The 24,534-nt window shown below is 44.1% G+C and overlaps 1 protein-coding gene across 10 annotated transcripts in view; it reads left to right on the forward strand.

Moving 5' to 3' along the window:
* LOC108151729 (uncharacterized protein CG43867) overlaps positions 1-24,534 on the forward strand; it is a 127,357-nt gene that overhangs the window by 23,204 nt on the left and 79,619 nt on the right. For 2 of the 10 annotated variants that reach the window (XM_033386144.1, XM_033386145.1), the window contains exons 1-2: positions 16,539-16,636; positions 19,190-19,987. The exons of 7 other annotated variants lie outside the window; for them this stretch is intronic. In XM_033386144.1, coding sequence (XP_033242035.1) covers positions 19,307-19,987 — 681 coding nt within the window. In that variant the 5' untranslated portion in view covers positions 16,539-16,636; positions 19,190-19,306. Of the gene's footprint in view, positions 1-16,535; positions 16,637-19,189; positions 19,988-24,534 lie in introns of those variants that run through there. One more of the 10 variants, XM_017280522.2, reaches the window with a different exon arrangement.

Raw genomic sequence — 24,534 nt, forward strand, 5'->3', positions numbered from 1 at the left:
TTTCTTCGGGGTGTTACACACAGCCACCATCACCACAAATCTAATATTTTGTACCATTATACTCTTTTGAGTATCAGGTGTAAAAATCGACAATATAACATGGACGTTTTCGGTAGATGGAAACGGGTTTCAGAATATTCCAAATGATTCTTAAGCGTCGGTTTGTTAATGAGAACATTATGAATTTTCACAGAACTTACTATTACTATACCCTATAACTATTGTTATAACTATCGACTATAAATATTATAATAAATATCAACTATACTACAATAAAAATGAATAAAAACAAGAGAAGTCGCGTGATCGGCTTGTGGAGAGAGAAGACGGAGGAGCTAAAGGAGCAGGAGCAACAGGTGGATCAGAACGTGCTGGAAGAGATATGTAAATACATATATACCAGATATGATTTTTATGCAAAAAAGTTTAAATACTAAAAAATCTTGAACTATCAAAAGAAATATAGAAATATAAAAATATAAAAGAGTTATGGCTTGATCGGTTTACGTTTGAGAGTTCGTTGGTTAATATGAACCAAATGACATATCACAGAACTTAAGATTAAGCAATGTCCCATGGCTGTCCCATGTCTTTCCCGACAAGGCCGTAATTCAGTAAGGCATCAAACACTAGAGCAGAAGAAATGTCGCATCCTTTTGTTCGTCCATTACTCTAATGAAATGGCCAATACTGACTCTGCCACCTGCGGCATTGCTTTCATTTCTACGTTGCGAAACACAAGAATCGGAGCATTTTTGGCAAATATCCAATCACACAATCAATGTTTCCAAATGACTTCATTCGGTGCTACGACTGAGAAACGGAGTAAGTATCCAGGGTACAGAAACAGAGAATGATTGAGAAGACTGCTTTCGAATATGACTGGCGAAGAACGGACATCCGTACGACTGAGAAACGGACCAAGCATCCAGAGGCGTAGCGGGAGACCGGTCTGGTGGGAGTTCGGCAACAGGGAAAACGGGAGAAAATCAACTGAAAATGGCGGGAACGAAATATGGCGTGCTTCCGTGTCTTCAAAGCAAAAAGTATTGCACACCAACAAGTAATGCAAAATTAAACTTATATGAAAGGTTTGATTTGGTTTTTTCCTCATTTTCTATTCCAGCGTACTGCCAATTGAATATAAAATACATTGTTTAAGTATTTATGTATCTATATATGTACATATATTTAGCAAATTTTAAAATTGTTTTCTCTCCTGTTTTTATTCGTTATTAGCATATAATTGTTAAACTAAATATATATAAATAGATCACAAGCGCTCATACACACACACAGAGTACAGGGTATTAGTTGTGCAGGATACGCCGCGACTCACAACGTTTGGTACTGTTTTTTTTTTTGCTCGTTTTGAAACCAGCCTCTGTGGGCATATCATTTATTCATGTCAGCGTAACAGAGCTCTGTTAGCGCAGCTTCTGTTAGTGGCTGGGCAGACAACTGTTGAGTGAACGAGAGACCCACATCAGCAGAGAGCGTTCCCTGTGATGGCGGTGCACAGAGAATTAATACAATTATTCGGAAGGTAACTTTGAACAAAAAATAGGCTATGGACTTGTGAATTTTTAGTATGTTTTGGAGTAAGCCACAAACAACAAATCTGATCGTCAGTTTCATTCGCGAATGAATGGTCCATCGTGTTTTTTGCTGGTTTTTAATGATTTTCGACGTTTCACGTTCACATTTCACATTTTCCACACAGTAAGCCTCGGAACAAAGTTCTTGTACGTATGAGCAAAGTTCATATCACGAAGGGCACAAAAAAACTAAATCCGATACCTTTTATTTTTATATAAGCATACTTTCAAATTTCCTGCTTGGCAATGGAATACAAAATATGTCCCTTAGCCCCTCCATTAGGTATTTCTTGTGGCAGCTTCATATTTTCTTGTCTTTTATTATGCTTATCCATTGCTTTCGGACCCGGCGAATGTTGTCTCGCCCAATTTAATGCCTTCATATAACACAAACAGTTCAAATTTCGACATGATTTATTTAAATGGAATCGAAATCTGTTGAGAGCGATATTGTAAACAATGTTTTTTGATTTGTTTTCCGACTCAAAAGCAAACAACGAGGACGGTTTGCCACCACGCGAACAGGCAGTGAACAGCTGACAGTGCGAAAAACAGGGAAATTCGAGAATAGTCCCACAGACTTCCAAAGATTGGCCTTTCGGTTTATGGATTGTCATCGCAACGGCCAATCGAACGGGGAACTAAATTCTCTTGAATTGGAATGGAAGATCAGTTGGAACAACCGGAATTCGTGGGATTAGGACTACCTCTCCCTTGAATTTTCCCTTGACGATCGTCGCTTGAATCGCATTGTTCATCAGTTTCTTGGCGGGCAACCGCTGCACGGTTTTGGATGATTCAGATTCCTCGACATGATTATGGTCGATCCCACTTTCAGCAGTAAATTATCTGGCAGAGTTTCTGGCACATCTAGCGAGTTCAAAAATTCATCATCGTCGGTCACGCTGTCAACGGATTTTTATAAATGCAGTTCTCCAGCGATTTGACTTTGAATAATGAAATTCAAGCTATCGACGTCCTTGTTTTTCCCTGCTGGTATTTCCCGTCCACTCATCCAATCCAATCCAATCCAATCCAATCAAGATTTGTAAAATTTTGTGCAATGCGGGGAGCTCTTTAGTGATTCGTTTCTCCTTTGACGATGTGAAATCGCAAAAATATGCCGGGAACGATATCAGTCCAGTCGAAACATCAACGGGAATTGGGCCACTGCCAAGAGCCAGCAGTTGTTTCGAGAATTCAGTATTCGACGGGTCATTCTGCGACTCTCATGTTCGTGATCAATTTCAACTTCTTGACATACCGCCACAAAGAAGACTTTTTTGCAGTAGATTTCGGAATGACGGGAAGCATTTGACGAAAGACTCCGGAGAGCAATATCATAGCCACATCGAATCGTGTCCAATCGCCCCGTAAATCCATTGTTCGATCAACTACTTCCAAAGCTCGTGCCTTCATCCCAATGCTGATTTTGCATTCTCGCATTAATTTCGCTGTCGCCGACGATTTAAATCATTCATCATCTTCAAATAGTGCTCCGGATGCATACACTTTACGTGAAAGCCATCCCTATACGTTCTCTATTATATATAGATCTGAAGAGTATAGATCTAGCAGTATGGATTGGGGCGTTGAATTGCTCCAAGACAATGTAATTCCAAAAGATGTGGAGAAAGCAGAGAAATGAATATTGGAGTAGCTCTTTGTAGCGAATGGATTTTATCTTACACGAAAAAAAACTGGATCTCAAATGTGCCATAATAAGAGACGACTATGGTCACGGGTCAAATGAGGTTCTTACTTTCTAAAGTCATGAAAGTAATAATTAAAACCATCTGTTCCATCCAAGTTAAAGCGTTTTTCATCAGAAAAAACGGTTCGCACCCTTCCGTGTTCCATGTCATATGATTTCGAGCAAAAAAACATCAGTGAGTGTTGGTTTTTACACCCGATACTCAAAATGAGTATTGGGGTATATTAGATTTGTGGTAAAAGTGGATGTGGGTAACGTCCAGAAGGAATCTTTTCCGACCCCATAAAGTATATGTATTCTTGATCAGCATCAATAGCCGAGTCGATTGAGCCATGTCTGTCTGTCCGTCTGTCCGTCCGTCCGTCTGTCCGTCCGTCCTTCTGTCCGTCGTCCGTCCCCTTCAGCGCCTAGTGCTCAAAGACTATAAGAGCTAGAGCAACGATGTTTTGGATCCAGATTTCTGTGATATGTCACTGCTACAAAAATATTTCAAAACTTCGCCCCGCCCACTTCCGCCCCCACAAAGGACGAAAATCTGTGGCATCCAAAATTTTAACGATACGAGAAAACCAAAAACGCAGAATCGTACAGAATGACTATATCTTTTAGACTACAGAATCTGAATTGGATCGTATTATTATTAGAGCCAGCATCAAGAAAACAATTTAATTTTTTCTCGCCCTGTCTCTCTCTAACACACACGTAGTATAGCCGGCTTTGCTTAGAGTAAAACATTAGCGCCTAGATCTCAGAGACTATAAAAGGTAGAGCAACCAAATTTGGTATCCATACTCCTAATATATCGGACCGAGACGAGTTTGTTTCAAAATTTCGCCACACCCCCTTCCGCCCCCGCAATGGACGAAAATCTGGGAATATTCACAAATCTCAGAGACAATTAACGCTAGAGTAACCAAATTTGGTATCCGCACTCCTGTTAGATCTCACTATAAAACGTATATCTCAAAATTTCGCCTCACCCCCTTCCGCTCACACAAAGGACGAAAATCTGTTGCATCCACAATATTGATGATACGAAAAAACTAAAAACGCAGAATCATAGATAATGACCATATCTATCAGATTCCTGAATCTGGATCAGATCGGATCATTTTTATAGCCAATAGGAACAAATCAATTTGCAGTTGTTACGCAGCGCCCAACGTCACGCTCAGACTGATTTTCTGTCTCTCTCGCACGCACTCTTTGTCGTGTCGTTTAATATTAGCGGCGTCTGCCGGAGGAGAGCCATACTGACTAAGTATCGGGTATAAATGTAGAGTTGCGGTGTCCGCAGCAACTCACAACGTTCCCTCTCGTTTTTTTGTAATTTTAATATCTTTTGCTGGGGTTAACTCCCAAAATTTGATCGCTTTTAGCCGCAGAGCTCGTTGAGTTTGAGGCTTCTCCCTGAATTTTTGGCGTATCCCAAGGCGTGAATGCTTTTCTGTTAGGAGGTGTCATATTATTTCCATAATTTGATGGATTTCTTGAGAAATGAGACACAACGGACTGGATTCTAAACATTTTTTTGGCTACCTGCCTGGTTGTAAGGTTGCTGTCTCGATATGCCAATATCTTAGCTTTTTCTTCCGCTGTTAGAGCCTTATCATGACCCGTTTTATGTTTAAATGATTTAAAAAGCGAGAGGTATTGAATTGAATCAGTAACTGAAATCGCAGCCTCTGAGTCTTTTCGACTTTCTCGGCATAGGCTTACGCAAAATGGAAATAGCAGTCCGCTCTTTTCCCCCTATTTGGTTCACTTAAATGCTTTAACAAACACAACGAAAATTGTGTCGATGGCTTAATTAACATCTATTCGATCTATTCTATTGATCGGCAGTACACATATACATATGTACATATGCTCCCTCTCGGCAGCAGCCCATGCAGCCGTTCTTTCGCCATCTCTATCGCCCTCTTGATCTGTCACACTCTCGCTGGCATTGAGGCACGGGCACGACCTAACATAGCACTCACTTTTTGCACGTCTATAGTTTTTCAATCTGACACCGTCTTGAATCTAGCGAGACGCAAGTGGAGCGATAAAGATGCTGACTGAGAAATCTCTTTATTTTATTAATTATTCCCAGAAAATGATCAAAAGCATTTGATGCTATCAACAGACGATGAGCAGTAATCAAGGCAGTGATCGAAAAGCCGACTGATTTGGAGACCATAATACAATGGGTCCATAATATTTGTTTCATGGGTCTTTGGGTCCTTAAATTCCAGAAGAACAGTAATCGCTCTGCAACGGCCCAGCACGGCTCCTGGTATAAACTTGGTTTATACAATGACGTAGAGTCCATCATATTTTAGACCAGCTGGCTTGAGCGTAAATACTTTAGATCCTCCTTTCTTGCATTCGCCTCCTAGTAGAAAGAAGTGTCTCTTTCATGTCAGTCTCTGTATCGTATGCGCATTCGAATTCTTTGATCGAAACCTCACTCATCACAAAGTACAATTATTGCTAGTTCCAGTTCCACAATCGACGGCATTTTTCAGTGTAATGCGTTGCTGATTGTCGATTTAATGAGTCTCAATTATGTAGACCCAAAACGAGACATTCAAAGAGTACAACGAATACGTGAAGCGTTGTCCTTGAGAGCTGCAGGGCCAAATAAAATGCGAATTCAACAACTGGTGACCCCGACCAATGGAGCAAAAAGGAGGAGAGGCCCCTTCCGCTGAGAGCAAATATTCACTCAATTATTATTACGAATATGAATATTATTTCGTGTTGCTGGGGCTTTTTCAATATTTAATTGCCAATTTTCGAGCAGTCGACAAAACAGGAACAGAAACAGCAACAGCAACAGAAATGCAGCAAAATAAACAAGAATAAGTAAAACAGAGTGGAAAAGTGTGTGCATTCAGAAAATAGTAGAAAAGAAGAAAATGCATAACTCGATGGCTAAAAGTATGCGATGAATATTTTATTTCTGTTTTTATGCAGTTCCCATTTCCCCCCGCCCTTTTCCCTGGCCCCATAAGGACGGAGTCTCGCTGCCTTTTTTGTTGCTCTTTTTAGTTGACTTTTCAACTTTTGCTAGCAATGCAATTCAAGTGCATCATAAATTTTAAATTAGTTGCACTAAAAACTTGAAATGGTCCGGACACAAACCGATTCTTGGGTCAATCCACCATTCCACTGGTTCCCCACCCCCACCCCCTTTAAAAATGCCAAAAGAAGCGTCTCTAAATATGCAATATTTTGTATAATATTTCCACTCCTTTGAATCCCAGAAAGAAGCTAAGAAAAGCAAAATAAATCAAGGGGAAAATGAAATAAGAGCACCTATGTATGGGATCTAGTACTGATATAAGATCCCATTTAAATGCAGGTTTTAACTTAAGAAAACAACAAAAACTTTGTATTGTTTTTGTGGAATGTAGTCCCCACATCTTATCATGACTCCCTTCAGAGAAGAAAGGAGAAACGAGGACCAGAACCTAAGACCCTTCAGACCTGCAACGACCGCAAAATTTGGGCTCTGGGGGAGTGGGAGAGTGTGTGGGGCTCCTATTTTCGTCTGGCAACAATGTTGAGGATGTTGAAATTATGGCCAAGCATATTGCAACATTCTTGTAGGACAATAAAATTCAAGTTTACTGCCAAAGCCATGCCAGGAAAAACAGCAAACGGACGACCGACTCTGGCTGACGGCAAACGAATCCGAGAGCAAGGCTGACAAGAATGGCCCCATGGCCACCATTGGAAACTGCCAAATTTCAGATGAACAAATAGAATCAAAGAGAGGCGACTTTACAGCTGCTTCGTCCAGTGGGCAGAAGATAATGAAATCAGAAATAAATAGAAGATCCCCATCAGAAGACACTTTTTGGGTCCACAGAGCTGGAAAGCCCACTGGAGCATTTACGGGTACATACGAAAAACTACTAATCCCTCGTTTATGTTGATGCAAATTTACAGAGCAACGAGCCCCTCCCAACCCAACCCTTGGCTTAGCCAGCGTTGCACAGTGGGGGAATTGACGAATCTGTCAGGAACAAATCGTTAGCTTTTACGGTATTTAATATGACAGAACAAATAGAGAGTAGTGTAGAGCGAAAAATGATTTTTTTTTTAAGTTTTCAGGTGAAGCCACAGTCAAAAACGAGGGGGAACGTTGTGAGTTGCTATTGATGCTGATTAAGAATATATATACTTTATGGGGTCGGAAACGATTCCTTCTGGACGTTACACACATCCACTTTTACCACAAATCTAATATACCCCAATACTCATTTTGAGTATCGGGTATAAATACCAAAAAAAATTTTAAGGTAAAAAATTGTTACTGTGCAGACCAGGAAAGTATAATATTTTTACACCCGATACTCAAAAGGTGTATAGGGGTATACACTCCCCGGCACTTGAATACGACACACTAAAATGTACACTTTAGGCACCAATATTTCTGGCACCAGCAAAAGAAAACGGTGAATTTGAATTTTCATCAAAGTAGATTGAGGAAAAAAATTTAATTGACATATCTCAAATTTCCGTTCTTAAAAAATTCGACACTTGAATACGACATTCACATTGAAAAATTTGTTATTTTGGATGTGGTCACGACCGGATATCGAAAAAATTCTCAGAAATCAATTAAATAGTCCTTATTACGAGAAAGAAATTTGGGTTGTGGTAAATCCTTTTCAAAGAACGAAAAATCGAAAATAAAAGCCTCGAAGGAAGTAGGTCCCTCAATAAGTAATAAAATTGGTAAAACTAGGTGTGTTCTGAGTGATTTCATATAGAACGGGTCAAATTATGGCAAAAACATAAAAAACCGAACCAAAATTGCTACTTCCGAGACCTCTATGAGATCTCATCTGCGAGCCGCATCTAAAAAACACGACTAAAACAGTTTTCTTTGGCTTGTGCCGGAAATATTGGTGCCTAAAGTGTACATTTTAGTGTGTCGTATTCAAGTGTCGGGGAGTGTATATTCGATTTTTGGGGAAAGTGGATGCGCCCAGAAGGATGCGTCTCCGACCCCATAAAGTATATATATTGTTGATCAGAGTCAATATACTTATGTATATATATACATAAATGTCTTTCCCTCCGTCTGTCTGTCCTTCTCGATAAGCGCCTAGATCTCGGAGACTAACAAAAGCTAGTGGATCCAAATTTGGTATCCACACTCCTTTGACACAAAGGACGAAAATCTGTGGCATCCACAATTTTAAAGAGACGCCTACACGTTCTGACTGATTTTCCGTCTCTCCATCTAACACACTCTCTGTACTTTAATTATACAATACATATGTATAATGGTTGTAAAGAGTAGGTTTTTATATGCTTTTAGTTGTATAATTGTGTGTAGAGTATCACAGAAGGAGATGTGGGAAGTTAGGGTAACAGAAGGGAACCCCCTTGAAAATGAACCAAAAAAATGCTGCCCCCGAAAGTAGGAGCAACAGAAGGTTGTTCCTCAAGACGACTTCCGATGGCACCCAGTTGCTTGACCTGGATGATCTGGTGTGCATATGACCATCCTGTGTTTTGATACAAACTTCGAAATTGGCTTCTTCAATGAATTTGGCCAATTCTGTAAAGAAAAGAGGAAAATCTCTGATGTTGTGGAAAGTAAGGGCTTTCCTGCTAGATTGGTCATTTCACTCTCTGTGCGTTGACGGCATTCCGTTGGTCATTTGACTGCCACTAATATGCAACTTCTCTGGCAGCGACCGTGCCCCACGGCCTGGGTCGCAGTTTCAGGGATTGCAGCAGCCGTCAAACGGCAAACATGGCCCGAAAGTGGACTCACATTAGTGTGTTCTATCTGCCATAAGCTGCATGTGCCCCTAAAACGAGCACTCATCAGGCCTCCCATCCCTGCCATCGAACCCCCCGTGGAGCGCGTTAACGCGTCGAAAACTGCGCTCTGGGGCAAATGACCGCCTGGCGTGCCCAGCCTGGCTGTCATCCATTTCAATTTTCATCTGCAAAGGCAGAACGCGAACGCAAACGCAAACCCAAAACCAAAAACCCCAAACGAGAAGTGCTGACAAAAGTTTGCTCGCATTGTCGATTAATATAGAACGAACGTAACTCGTACACTTTCAGCAATGCGCATTGAAATGCGAAGGACGGGACATCCGCAGACAATATTGTTTTCTCCAAGTGTAGACTGAAATCCGTGTATGGCATCTGTCAGGACTGCGAGGAAGTGGCGGTGGCAACAATGGCACATCCGATGGCACAATAGAGTCGCAGTTGCAATTCCCACTTTGAGGCCCATAAGCAAGGGACTGTTGCACTTACACACGACAGAGAGGGAGAGAGAGTGGGGGAGTGGGGGACTGGGAGACTGGGAGACAAAGGATTGTCGATGTTTTCATGCCATTTTTATAGCCATGCCAACGGGCACTGGAATTGTTTTACGGGAAATTGAAAATGTTGCCACTTTATCTGTGCGATGTGTGTGTTATGGGTGTGGCAGTGCGAGTGCGGGTGCGGGTGGATGTAAATGCCAATCGCTTCGATAATTAATCGATAAGTGTGCTTAGTGGGCCAACAAAAATCATTCAATCGTGGAAATAGTGATGACTAGGGAATGGAAAATTAGTAGAACTGTGATTATCGATCGATTGCAGCTCTTCTTCGAAAATTAATCGTCAAGTGTCATTCATCCATTGTCTTTAAAGCAAGGAACTAGTGATGATTAGTGAATGGAAAAGCATTAGAGAAATCGATTGTTTACCGAAAAAAAAGTTTCGATAATAAATCGATGAGTAACACAACAAAGTAAACGTAACCATGGAAATATTGATGATCGATCTCAGTGCTGCTTCGATAATTAATCGATAAGTTGGCCAACAAAAGATTAGTCATCGAAGAAGAAAAATTATCGATTTCAGTTCGTTTTTGTTTCTTAACCAATGGAGTATTTCCTTTCGGTTTTCGAACTTTGTGGACAGCTGCCACACGACCCCTGCTGCAGCCCTGCTCCTGCGACCCTCTGCGCCCTTGCTATCCTTGGAAGGGGACGGGGGGACGGGCGGACGTCTGGTGTTGAAAGTGGATGGCCATGAATGCCTTCGTGTTTAATTAAAATTTTTTGACAACTTCGTGCCTTGGCATAAATTGGGCATCGATGCGAAGGAGGCTCATGAGGCCAGGACCAGGGCTCGGATGCCCAAAGGCGGGAAAAGGGAAAACTTAGCCAACTATTTGAGCAATTAGAAGAGGAATCTCCACCCGCTGGAGCCCAAACCCTTTCGCTTGTTCCATAATTAGTGAATAGAAAAATGCGTTCGCTGGGTGATGGAAAACGTAAAGGATTTCGATGAATTTTCCTGGCCTGCGGCAACTTTTTCCATGTAGCAGCACACACACTTGCCCCTGCCACCAACATGTGCATCCTGTTCACTTTTTTGGCGACATCCAGAGGATGTCGCAGGACCAGAAAAGAGGCACAGCCAAAGACCAAACGACGACGACGGTGGTCTGCAAAATTAATGGCCATCAGTCGCATAATAAATGAAGAGCTCATCCAGACCACCACACAGGGCCCTGCACCCCGTCCCGTCCCGTCCCGTCCCTCTACTTTTCGCATGACTGTGTTCTTTGTCCTTGCCACGCCTACTACTTGAATGGAGGCGTACAGGACAATGGAGACGAGGCGGCAAAAGGACAGAGAAAAGGCAAACTAGAAACAAGAGCACAAGAAAACCGTTTTCTAAAAAAAGTTCGTTTTATTTTGTTTTGTTTTTATGTTGAAGGCAATTTTTTGTATACCCATTAGTCGTAAAGTGTACAGCTATATGGGCATATGGGTTTATAGGGAAAGGAGGGCGGAGCGGTCCGACCAAATGCAACATAGAGGAAGGTGCGCACTTGCCTCCCTCTTTAATTCCAGCACATGAAACGCGTGATGTCCTTTCGTTTATGGGAAACTTCTGCAGCATTCGACGAATGCTGTGCTGCTAACGAAACGAGTCATCATACAGAGATTTTCATCCCTTAAGAAGGGTATCCTTATGATCGATTGTTAGTACGATCTTTTGCTTGATTTTGTCTGAGGAGAGACTTGGCAGGGGGAAGTAATGCGCTAAGGATAGAGGGACCACGGGACGACCATGGGACCTGAACAGTTGCTGGGGTACACCCCGTCGCGGCGAAACCTCATTTTGTGTATGCAGCACACATGCTGGCTAGCCAGCTCGCTCGCTTATTCATTTGAATTATTCCCAAAAGCGCATTTAATTTTAATTATGCGTGACAATGCCTCATTCAAAGACGGCTACACGCTACCCCCATTAGCGTGCCTGTTTCACGCTCCCATTGCCGGCAGGATTATAGAACTGCCGAGTGGAAATGGAGCTGAAGCTCGTCTTTGCTTTGTTTAAATATGCAGACAAATATACACACGAGTACGTGTATGAATGCCAGATGAAGATGGAAATTTCGTGGAAAGAAATGGAGCTTTCATTGTTTCAACACGCAGCGATTTGTTGCAGTCTTCTAAATGCGAATGCGAATGATGCCCGTTCGTTTATGGGAACCCTGTAAAACGGCAACCGCCTGAAAGTAGGCAATGCAACCATTTCCCCAGCGATGCCAAACAGGAACGGAAGTACTACCACAGAGGCAGAGAGATAGAAAGGAATGCAAGCAGGAAACAGAAGCAGAGCCAAAATATGCGTTCCACCCACACAACAACAAAAACTCAAATAAAAAAAGCGGAAACAATGCTCAGCCCAAAGAAAGGAAAACGGAGAAAATCAGACGATTGAGGGCGGACTACTCGCAGAAATCAAATGAATATTTCAGCTCCAAAATATTTGGCCAACATTCTGTTTTCGGGTTTGCTTTACTTCCTCCGAGATACATACACATATAAACCTATATATTTATATCTGTCCTGGTGTATGTTGAAGCAACTGTAAGTGCACCATGCCCCGTGCCTCTGAATGTTGACAAGCATTTAAATGTGGGGCACGAGCAGCCAGCAGATGGACGGCGGTGGCGAGCCCAAGGGAAACGATGTTAGAGGGGGACATTTTTTTGGAAGATGAAGACATTTGACCCAAGAAACGCCACCGACTGCCCGAATAGCCCACTGAAGTGCACGAAGCGGAGGGGGGGACCATGGCAAAGACCAATATTTGCAATAACAAGCTCAAATATGCCCACATAAGGTTTCATTTTCGGACATTATGTATGAATATAATTTCAAATTGCGATAAATAAAGTACATTTAATAAAAAATCGATGATTTTATCGATGATTTTCAATCGTTCAATTGAAAAGCAGAGCGGTGAACGCCATGGAACGTTTCCCTGGTAATTGTTTATGATTATACCCGATGGATATATCGATGATATCGATATCGAATGATCAAATGCGATTGATTGATCTTTCTGTACCATGCTGACCCGGGGAAAAAGGAGACATGAGGGATAACAAGGCCGACTCGAGGGTAAAAACCTAAGAAAGTTACTGCAGAATTCCGTTTTTTGGGGGGATCTGCTCCCCTCACCGTGGGATTCATTGCTTCCTTTTTGGTGTGGCATAAAACATGACGCAGATTATGACGCTATTCAAGCAATTAATGCGAGAGCCAGCGCTCTCTCTGCTTTTGGTGAAAAACCGCAGTACAGTTGTGTGTTAAGCGGCTTTGGCAAATGTACTTTAAGCCTTTTATTTGTTGTTGCTGCTGCAATGTTGCAATAACTCACACTTACACATGCGAATGCCACTGGGAGGGGGTTGGGGATGCCACTCGAAATAATAATGCCAAAAAATGATTTTAAGCGGATTTGCCCCAAGAGTCGAGAGTCGTCGTCGTCGTCGTCGTCGTCGTCGTCTTACCTCGAGTAAAGGTTTCACTTTCCGCACTGCTCCCCACAAGCCCACACAAAAGTGGGCGAAAATTTATGGAAAACTATACGAGCAGAAGAGTGGCAATAAAACGGGAAAAGGATGGAGGAAAGTGTGTGGGGAGTACAGTCGCAGAACCACACGACAACAATACGAGAGGAGACCCTTGGACTAGAGGCAGATGGAAGTCAGAGAGCAATAAAATATATATTTATGTGTATGGGATTAAAAAGGGTATTAGCCAGTTGTTACTTTATATAGTCTCCCCCTTCGCCCTTCGCCCTCCGCCCTCCGCCCTTTACATCCTCCCATCATCGCAAACTCACATCCTCACAGTTGTTGGACTTTGGTCAACAATAACAGAGACGTTCCTTCCACAGGATTCTCTGTGCCAAACAGGGGACAAACATTCACTTAACGATATCCGTGTGTGTGTGTGTGTGTCCGGGCAGGGGGCAGGCAGGGCAGCGCTGGGGTGTGTTTTCTCGCTGGTGATGAAAGCCAAACATTTGAGAGTCCCATCCATTGCGTACGTAGGTGTTGCAAATTGATTTACTCCTGAGGCACTGCAGGGGGGCTCGCTCCTCTCGCTGGGAGATTTGCTTTTGGGAGGGACTCGTCAAAATGAGATCCTTCAGAGCTTCAAGCAGCTACATGTATCGCTATTGATTTCCCTCAAATTTGGTAATCGTTTGCTTGCAATTTCTATATTTTCTGGAGTACAGAATGCAATATACTTTTGTTGGTACCCGGTACTTATAGAGGAATAAAGGATATGTTGAGTTCAGGTAAATTTATGCAAAACCCAGAAGGAAGGTTAAGCTAATCGATATATGTAGCTCTTGTATTCCGGCCCAGATGTGAGAGACTCTCAGAGCTAAAGCCCTTGTGCCTCGACTGAAACGTTGACCAAATTTTTGAAAGCTTATCCTTGATGCCAGATCAGTTTCCTCCTCGTACTTATTATTGCTCTTCGGTCCGTCGTTTAATTCTTCCACAAATGAATGCTTACTGGCTTTTGCAAACCCTTTCTGACTGCGATTTCCCACAAATTTTCTGCTGCCGCAGGGCTGCCAATTGGGTGGGGGGTGGGAGCTGTTAGTTTACATCAGTTTTATCGAGTTGGCAGCTCTGCTCTGGCATGCTGTGCGTTTTTGGCTTAATTGCTCAACAAGTTGGCCTCCAGCTGCGGCTGGAAGCCACAAGCAAAAACCTCGCAAAATATTCCGTATTTTAGCATTCGAATCGGCGTCTGACCCTTTGTGTGTGGGTGCGGGGCATGCCACCTGCCAGGCTCTGGTGGCAGTTGTGGCACTCTGGCAGGGCGAAATTACATTTCACCCGAAAATTCAGTTTGATCCCGAACCGAATTCCTTGATTCTGACAGCCGTTGAAGCTGCGCCTGTCTATCTATCGTTTTATTTCTCTCTTTCTGGCATTAGATCTGAAATCCTTTGAAATCCATTGATTCTGAGGCCAGTCGAAAACTTGTCATAGTCCTCTCTTCCTTTCATGAGATTTGTTATTCTATTTAAAATACTCTCTTTCTCTCTTAAGATTTCATTCGATAGCAAAACTTGTGTCACGATCACATTGAAAATTGCTTGATTCTGAAAGAAATCAAACAAAATCTCTCGATCCTTTCTGTGGCTCCGGCATCCGCTCTCTATGTCTCTCTATTTCTCCTCCATCTAGCTTTGACTTAAGCCATAAATCTCTCCGGCCCACTCTCTTTCTTTATGTGATTGGCACTCGGCCCGCATTTGGCATTCCCATTCTCCCTCTCCCTCTCTCTTCTTCGTTTTTCAGTGGGGGGAAAAAAGGTCAGCAGCCGAAAATCAATAGACGACAACTAATGCCCGTCTCTTCCTTTCTGATCCTTTTGTCCCCTGCCTCTTGCCTCTTGCCTCATCGTTGGGGGGTCCCTGCTGCTGCTCATCCTTCTCTCTGGTTTGATGTTGACATGTTGTCGTCATCATCATCGCTTTACTACGACTACGACTACGGGGCCGACACCGACAACGACAACGACGACGTTTAATTTAAAATTCAAATGCAAACATGTTTGGCAACGCGAACTGCTCGCATACAGGTAGGTGGCAAGGGGGGGAGCGGGACGGTAGGCTGGCAGGTGGCTCCTGCAGTGCCCGCGTGGGGAAGGGGCAAGTCATTAAAATTCGCAGGCGGAAAAAAACATGTGGCCAACTTGCTTTGGTCTGTCAGGCCCCCGCTTTAAGGTTAAGCGGGGACTCAGAGCGAGAGATAGTCAGAGGGTGAGAGGGGGAGAGAGGGGAGGAGAGGGGAGTCGAGTATGTTAAGGGAGATCCCAGGCAGTGCTTTAAGAAAGTCCTCCAGCGTGCTCTCCTCTTTAATGTACCAAATACAGGAATCAAAGCAGGAAAGTATGCTACAGGCGCTCCACGGCGTGTATGGCCTATGGGGTGGTGCTCGGGTGGCGCAGGGAAATCAGCAGGCCCGAATGGTGTACCCCGTTATCCACCACGAGACGAACACGAGTGTTCCCCATTCAACAAATGTCCCCCTAAATAAAGGGAAATCCTGATTTTGGCGCTCAAAAAGGGAAGTTCCTTTGAGGCTTACCCTGTGCTCGAATTGCGGGAAGGGTCTATCCGTTTGGCACGCCTCATTTCAGATCAGAGCTTGTGGGCAAGGACGGGCTGTAGTTTACACTTGGGCTCTGCTTTATCCGAATTTTCAGTTTTTAAATAGTTTTTAGTTTTTAAGGCGCCTAGTTTTGTATAGTTCTGTATCACTGCAACGTTTAGTTGTCAGTAATCGTAGCCGAAACTGTTTCATTAGGGTTTTTCAAAAGTATCTTTCAAAGGGACTCTTTCCCTTTAAGTAGTGGAGTCGATAAAACATGTCGGTTGGAGAGCTGCTCTTCCATCTTCGATAGGTAAAAAGTATCGTATCGGATATTGTTTTCTGTGTGCATGTCTTCTGTCTGGACATGGATGACTTTATGTACGGGGTATCCTTTTAGTGGTTACGCGCTTTCGATATTGAATGTGTGTAAAATTCTGGGACGCAGGACCTGCGCTCCGATTGCAACCGTTCTTTTCTGCCAGCCAGCTGCCAGCTGCTTGTTCAGTGGAGAATTTCCTCCAGCACTTTTCCCCACATTTCCATTCTCAACACGGACACGGACACGGACATGGACACACACATGCGCAGGCCCTGCCAGCTGTTAGTCGGGCCAAGAGCAGCATGCTCTGTGCGAAAGTGTCTGTGTGGCAGTGTTCTGTTCTGCTTTCTCTGTGTGCGTCGGTAAATCACATCCGTGGCACGGCACACGGCAATCAGTTTGTCTTTGGCTGCGTAACGCGTTGCGTGCTCCGCGGGAAAGAGACTCCTCCGTACTCGCATATTCCACATCCCATATACTCGCATATCCTCGCATATCCTAGTTGCATCCGTATCGCGTATTCCGTGTGGGGCGCCCGTCTCGTTGAAGAAATAACAAGTGAAGTTTTGTTTGTTGATATATTTTTTAGAATATTTTTTTTTGCCCATAGAATATGATTGTGAAAATTGTGAATTCCCCACCAAAAAAATTCTGAAATTCTCCACACACTCTTTTCTGTTTCTGTCACATTCGATGGGCTCTCGTTCTGCTGCTGGGCGCGAAAATCTGTGTCCAAAGAGAAGACATTTTTGAAAAGGAAAAGAGGGGCCTGCCCTCCACTTGTTTGTCTTTCATTTTGTGTGGCAAGTGCCTTCGGTGTTTCATAGAATGTTGAATGTGTTTTTCGGAAAGTGAAGTGATGGAAATATTTCCAGGACTTGTCTTGGCTATCTGTGGGGCTTTTCGAACGGCAAATCACAAATTTAATAGAACGGATCTGTATCCTGTACGCTTTTGTTGAATTGTTTATTAAATTATACTTTAACTTCCCCGAAAGTTCCGAAATATAAATGTCTGATTGACTGAGTGAAATGGCTTTCGATTCGCTTTCGATTCCCTTTGGTTTTTTTTGTTTGAAATTCGGAAGAACGCTTGAAGATATCTATTCGCTTATGGGAAATTAGTATGCTCAATGCTCTTTAGAGCATCGCTAAGGCGAGAAAGTGAAATTGAGACCAAAATCGAAATTCAATTGATCGAATCGCTGGATTTTCCCGCTGATTTTCGTCTAGATTTTGCCCCCTTTAAATTTCAAGCTGGTGTCATTATGGTGTATGTTGTTCCCCGGGTGTTTCCACAGATGTGTGTATGCGTGTGTCTCGTGTGTGTGTCGAGGCAATTGCATGCCTTGTGCCTGGTGCCTCGTGCCTCGTGCCTCCCGTCTCCCAGCCTGTCTGCCACATGCCACAAGCAGACAGAGAAGGAGAACGGGCGAGGGTTGAGCGAGTGGGAGCCGTATGTATATTATCTCCAGTGAATTATGGCCTGGCCATATAGATTCCAAAACGGCTTGTCCTTACAAGAACTACAGCTGAAGTTCCAGGCGACTCTTGGGCACTGGGCACTGGCGCTGGCCACTGGCACTGGCCACTGGCTCCATGTCTGCCACAAATACAGCACAGCACACACAGAGACCTTTTCAGAGGCCCTGCCCCTGCCCCTGGCCCTGCCCGTGCCTCCGTCCTGGCAGTATATGTATCATCATCATCATCATGCATTTTGTGTGGCACACATTGTTAAATGGACGATACAAAACTTCAGACACCCCAAAGCAGCAGCAGGAGCAGCAGCAGCAGCAGCAGCAGCAGACGGCAGGAGTCATGGACATGGACATGGACACGGACATGTCCTGGACAGGACACCATCTACTACTCCCTCCTGCCCCCCGCCTCCTGCATGCATGCATGCTGTTGCATCGAATTTCTCTGCTCTGGACTGTGGCCACTATGCCACTTGATATCTGATCTCTATCCTCTCTCTATCTCTATTGTATAGATATACATATATCCCTGGTATTCCTGGGCTCAAATCATGCCAATGTCTGGCCGCATAATCGAAAAAGGTTTAGCCACTAATTAGCTAAAGCTTCAGAGAGCCATCGTTCCCGTTTCCATTTCCACTTCCATCTCTCTCCGCTCTATCTTCCTGCTCCCCTCTTTTCTCAGGGAAAAAGCAGAATTTATTGATGACCGGACAGCATTAGCCTGCCTTGCCTGGCTCCTTCGCTTCGCTTCCTTCCTTCCATCAGAAATTGAGTTATTTATGCTACGGAATTGATTGCTGCTTGTTGTGAATTTCCAGCGCCAGTGCGTCCGTCTGGGGCCTCAGTGCAGCGTGTGGGGAGACTCAAAACGTGTGTGCCACCGATACGTTATGGTTTTATACTTATTATGTATTTTGTTTTAACCCGAGCAATCATTTGTTCTGTCTGCAATGCACTTAAAAGGGATAAATATTTACTAGTTTTCCTCAGTGTACTTATAATTGGCATTTATTGTTCTTTTTCAATGGTATTTTTGTTATTTCTGAGAGTTCTGAGAGTTCAGTTCTTCCAGAAGGACTTTCTTGTTTTTCCTGCAAAATGCTGTCAAAAATTGGTTGAAATTTGGTTATCCATTCGGTTTCGATTGATTGGCTGCACGAAAGTTCCCTTAAGTGAACAGATACCGATGGCAGTGCCTTCCCATACATACACACACATATACAAACACATCTCAAACTCTTCGAAATTTTTTGTGGTTGATTCTTCAACAGTCGAAGCGACTGCGGAATCAGATTTAATTTATTTATTTATCTTCTTTATGACATTCGATTGCCATTTTCCATGTGGATTCACGGGATTCATGATTTTCGATTTTGTCGCCATCAAATGGCAAATGACAAACAATCTGTTTCTGCGGTTAATGTCCGTTGCCCAACCCTTTTTGGGCGCGTTTCCCGCGGGGCCATTAATCACGTGGGCGTCGCGACGCCTAAAAGTATGCAGCATGCAATTAAAAAAGAAACAATTGCAACATAAATTTGCATGGCAGAAAGACAGACAAACAGAGAGGGTGTGTGCGTGTGTGCATGTGTGTGTGTTGCAACAAATTCTTTTTCCACTTGCCACAGAAGTGCGAGATTTAAAGCGCCAGCGTGAGAGAAAGTGAGTGCCATGGGCCGGACAGTGCGCCCAGCCTAAGCGAAGCGAATAATTCCGTGAAAAGTGTGACGAACTCTCGATTCTCGATGGAAATCAATGGAGGAGGAGCCAAGCTGCTGCCGCGGGAGGGCGAGTGCTCGAGACGGCCCCATAGTGCAGGACCCACGAGCAGCAGCACCTCTGCCATGGAAGTGACGGTGAACACCAGCACCACCACCACCACCACCACGATCATTGAGTGCTCCTCCTCGACCACAACCACAGGCGCCGGACTAGCTGCCGCGGCAGCCACAGAGAACGCTGGGCCAGGGACATCGTCGAACAGTTCGCCGGGTGGCGGATCACCTGGGGGCTACATCCATCACCACATGCATCATGGATCCCCGCTCCACCACCAGCTGCATCCCTTCCAGCTGCATCACACGGCTCCGCCCTCGCCCCTGGCCGCCGTTCGCAGCCATCCACACCCGCAACAGCAGCAGCAGCAGCAGCATCCACATCCAGCGGGATGCCCGGCCGTCTGCTGCACTGCCGGAGCCCACCACATGGGCCATGTTCCCCACCTGGGTCCGCACCACTCGCTCTATCCCCTGATGGCTGCGGCTTCGTTGGGATACGCCGGGTCCAGCGGCCCCAGTTCGCTGGTCAACTCCCCGGCCCTGGGCCGTCGAAAACGCTACACGAGCACCTCTTCCAACTGTTCCAGCCAATTCAACAACAACTATGCCGGCCTCGATGTCGACTCGCTCGATGATATGCTGAAAAAGGTAAGCGATCAGCCTGTTGGGGGGATTCTCTTTTAGAGAAGATCTCTGTCCATTGGAGAACCCCTTATATCAAAGGGGGCTTAAACATCTTCTGATTCCTGCTACTCTGATAGCTTCTCAATCAAACAAGAATACAGATTTTTAGTGTACATTTCGGAGTCGTGAAGGCCTCTGGAATGAATGGAAGCTTGCTGCTTTCTGTTGGTGGAGCTCAAAGTTTAGTTTAGGGGTTGACTCTGCAGGAACCTCCCTGGGTCGCTACTCCTCCTGGAAGTTTTCTTTTGTGGACAGCAGTTCTTTAAGGCTGCAGGCCCCTCTGTCCTGCTGTCGTGTCGGTCCTCCTTCTACCTAGCTGTCTGTCTATCTGTCCGTCTGTCTCTCTCCTTCTGTTTGCCCTTGTCTGTTGGTTGTCCACTGCCATGCCCCTGTCCCCCTCGGTTCCGTCCCTCTGTCTGTCTGCCCCGCCTGTCGCAAAGCCATAAATCTTGAGCCTAGTCCGCACACAGCGTGTGGTCGGCTCCAGGTTTCCAGGTTCTGCTCCTGCTTCTGCTCCTGCTCCTGCTCCTGCTCCTCCTGCGGGGCCACTGCGAAATGTATGCAAGGTTTTTTTTGTGTTTGTTTAACATTTTTAAGGCTGGCCACACACGGAAAAGATGGAGAAGGGGTCCGCCTGTTCCTGTTCCTGGGTCGAGGTTGCCGGGGTAGAAAGAGGGCCCGGGTCGTGGCTCATAAATAATATGCGACAAGTTTTGCCCGGCCGCATGCGAACAATTTAAATTGTAATGCGCCCCAAAAACCGACAAAGAAGTCGGCAATAGAAAATGCCAATGCAAATGCGAATGACGGCGGTGGCAACCCTAGCCGGTGCCAGAGCTGCCACCATGTATGCCATGTGTGTGCCGATGGGCGATAATGAACTCGACACGTGCCCCAGGGGGATCGACACTGAAGGAAAAAACTGAAGTTCCTCTGCAGAGGGAATGTATCCTTCAAGAAGCACGACCACATGCCCAAGGGAGCGGGAATATATCTCCCTAGAATCAGCATTATACCCACAATAAATAAGGAATCTATCCATAAGCCATCCAGAAGTATTGAAGAAGATTCTTAGAGCGATAACCGGATGTCTGGATGTGTGAGGATTAATAGTCGGTTAGATCTTCTTTCAAAACAGATCGAAAACGAGACCTGCGAGATATCCTTGCAGATCCGCTACGGCCCCACCAAGCGAAACGTTTTTGTCGATGCACACACGCATGTTCCAGCTCTCGTTACAGTTTTGCAATCCGCAGTTCATGAAATACGATCATGCCATTTGTAAAGGGAATGCCTCTGGCAATAGCTATTATCTACCAAAAACCCTGTTGTATGCCAAATATTTGCAGGCTCTTTCGTAGGCTTTTGTGTGCTTTTTCCGCCCAGTGCAGTGGAACACTCGTTGCGGTTGCGGCTCTTTCGCCGCTTTCACCTGCGGATGTCGCATTGCTGTCCTCTACAACAGGGGAGTACATGCACCTCTGGCACTGGGGCCTACTCTGCATTGAATTTGTGGCAGATATAATTGACAGGGGTACGGGGAGGGGCGCCATTGCGGCTGAAACTGTTGCCATTTGCTCGATTACTGTGTGGCATACTTCCACGGGTAACGACACAGCCCGAAGGCGAAGCGCGTGCATACTGGCAATTTGAATAATGGTGCCAAATATGCAGACATTTCATTGTTTAACCAAACCACAGAAACACAGAACCACTGGCGAACCACCACCACCCATTCGACCCGCAAAAAAACTGGGCCACAGAGGGGAAAGAGAGAGGGAGAGGGAGAGAGAGCCAAGGCAAACCAGTTGGAAAATTCTGACAATCAAAGTTCAACTAAATCGACTCCCCCAGTCGCTTCAATTTCTGATAAACATGGCCAGGACATAACGAGGAGAGCCCAAAAACAAAACAAAAAAACAGAGAGAGCCGAGAAAGCGGAGAAATTAGAGAATGCGAAAGCAGTTCCCGGCTCCTAGGGAAAGTGGAAAAGGCCAAAACTCGAAAGAAAAATGACTGCCGAAGATGCAAGACAAAAGTAAACTTTCAATAGGCAAAGCGGAACTTAAATCGAATCCGAAGCACACGACAAAACAACAAGCACACAGAAACAGACCGTCCACAAAAGCAGAATGGGGAAGCCGAAAAACGACAGACAGAGTACCCGAGAAAAGAGGAGCAGGGACGGGAGTGAAAACTCGACTTGTGGTTGTCTCGCGGTGTGGTGTCGTTTATGGGGAGCAAAACTTCGTCGACTAAACCAAAAACTTTGAAGCGCCTCGAACAAGTTCTGCTGCAAGCCAAACGAAACGAAACGAAAGATTGTGAAAGATTTTCAAAAGAAGCGCAGGACAATGGGCACAGGACAATGCACTCTCCACAGTCCATTGAAGAGATTCGCCGAAATGGAGAAACAGAGAAGAACTCTATAGTATGATATCCGCTCCCATGAACACTCGATTCAAGTTCGAATGTGCTGAAATAATTGAAAGGAAAACCCCAAAGTGTGACCAGCAAGACGTATGCTTTGAAGATTCATTGTTGTACTTTCCACAGATTCAAGAAAAACTTATTCAATTAACAAGAATCACTGGGAATCAATCAAGTAATTGATAGAATAGATAACATAAATCTGTCTTAATGTGTCTACAAGAAGGTCTTTCAGAAGTAAGATAAACTATGGAAGCTATACTCCCAAACGATAGTGTGACCAAATAAAAGTGAAAAAAACGAGGGGAACGCTGTGAGTCGCTGCTACTGCCGCGACTCAACAGTTCTACCCGATACTCAGTCAGTATGTGTGTTGCTATCTCGCTCCCCTCCGCCAGATGCCGCACACTGCACGAAGAAGAGTGTGTGAGAGAGAGAGAGAGAATCAGTCAGCGCGTGGCTGGGCGTTGCGTAGTCACGACAATTTCATTTGTGCCTTCTGACCCGGTCTAAACCAGATTCGGCAATCGGAATGTCAATTGTTTATATTTTGAATTTTCGGTTTTATATTATCTTCAAAATTATGGATGCCACAGATATTTGTCCTTAGTGATGGCGGGGCAACATTTGGAAATACACAGAAGTATGGCCACCAAAATTTGGTTGCTCTAGCTCTTATAGTCTCTGAGCTCAAGACTTCGCATAAGAATCATCGTCCATTAGGGTATTTAAGGTGCACAGTGTGTACAAGCAAAGAGTTTTCCGGTAATATGTGTATGTATTTGTGTATAATATAGTCGTATAAACATAAATATGGACTATCCCTACACATTTGTATATTTTATTGCATGGTATTGGAACGTTGTATTGTGTAGTATAATAACTAGGGTGCAAGACCCAACCGCCATCTCAATTGCTAAAGCAACAAAAAAAAATACACTCGAATGTCACTCCCTGCTGTAGTTCTAACTACATTATCTCTGTGTTGTATATATGTATATCTAATAACATTACAAGGATGACAGTTACAAAAGATACCCCCGATGGAGCGCGATTTTTAGAGAATTAACGTGTTGGTCATTTGTATCTGTGAGACACATTTGAGCGGGTGAAAATACAATTTCGGGCCAAAACTATTTTATACTGAGAGACCTGCGTATGCTTAATGAGTGAGTGTTGGTGAAGGGATCCTCTTGTCTTTCTCAGAGGACTCGCCCGCTGTTTTGGTCATTCCATCATAAGCGCCATTTGGGAGTACTTAAAGAAGCTTGCCACCCAATTTTGAATACCCTCATGCAAAAAACGATATTTCATAATTGACTTCACACTAGAACTCTGCCCATGAGGATGTTCAAGGTGCGGCACGCATGTACACTCCCATTGGAATGACAAGTGATTTGAAATATGTTTATAAGCCAATTCCATATACATACATATATATTTATATAGTAAATCGCTTTATTTATTTATGATAAATAAGTTATTTGGGGCTCAAAATCTAAATATATACATACATATGTATGTATCCCAACGCCATGAATACGTATACAAATATCGAATAATGAATAATAAAATAATGAATTTGTTGACAAAGTTTATAATTCGGCAGCAAAGAAGTCGTTCATTCTATGAACGATGGATATAAATGTGCAATTTTATTCTTGTAATTTGTATATTTACGTATCCAAATAAATCCGACCAGCTGTTATCTTTCACTTTGTGTCGCACCCACCCCCACTCATCCGGCCCATTCCTCATTTATTTTGTGGCGGCCAGGTCAACTCGCCAATTTGCTGAAAACTCGAAACAAAAATGAACGCACAATTTTCGGTACACACACACGCACAGTACGTGGGAATACGTGTGCACCCATACCCTAGAACACGCTGTAGCCACAATAGAAAACAGAAGCCGAAAAACCAAACAAAACATTTCAACCGCTGAAAATGAGAAAAGCATACAATCGCATATTTTTGTGAGAAAATATTGCAAATGAAAAGGCTGGCTCCTGAGGAGCCGAAGACCGACATGTTCTGCATACTGTACGGTTAGAGAGTGTGGCTAGTCCTTCAATTAAATGA

Source organism: Drosophila miranda, chromosome XR, assembly GCF_003369915.1.
Source record: "Drosophila miranda strain MSH22 chromosome XR, D.miranda_PacBio2.1, whole genome shotgun sequence".
Taxonomy (NCBI): Eukaryota; Metazoa; Arthropoda; class Insecta; order Diptera; family Drosophilidae; genus Drosophila; species Drosophila miranda.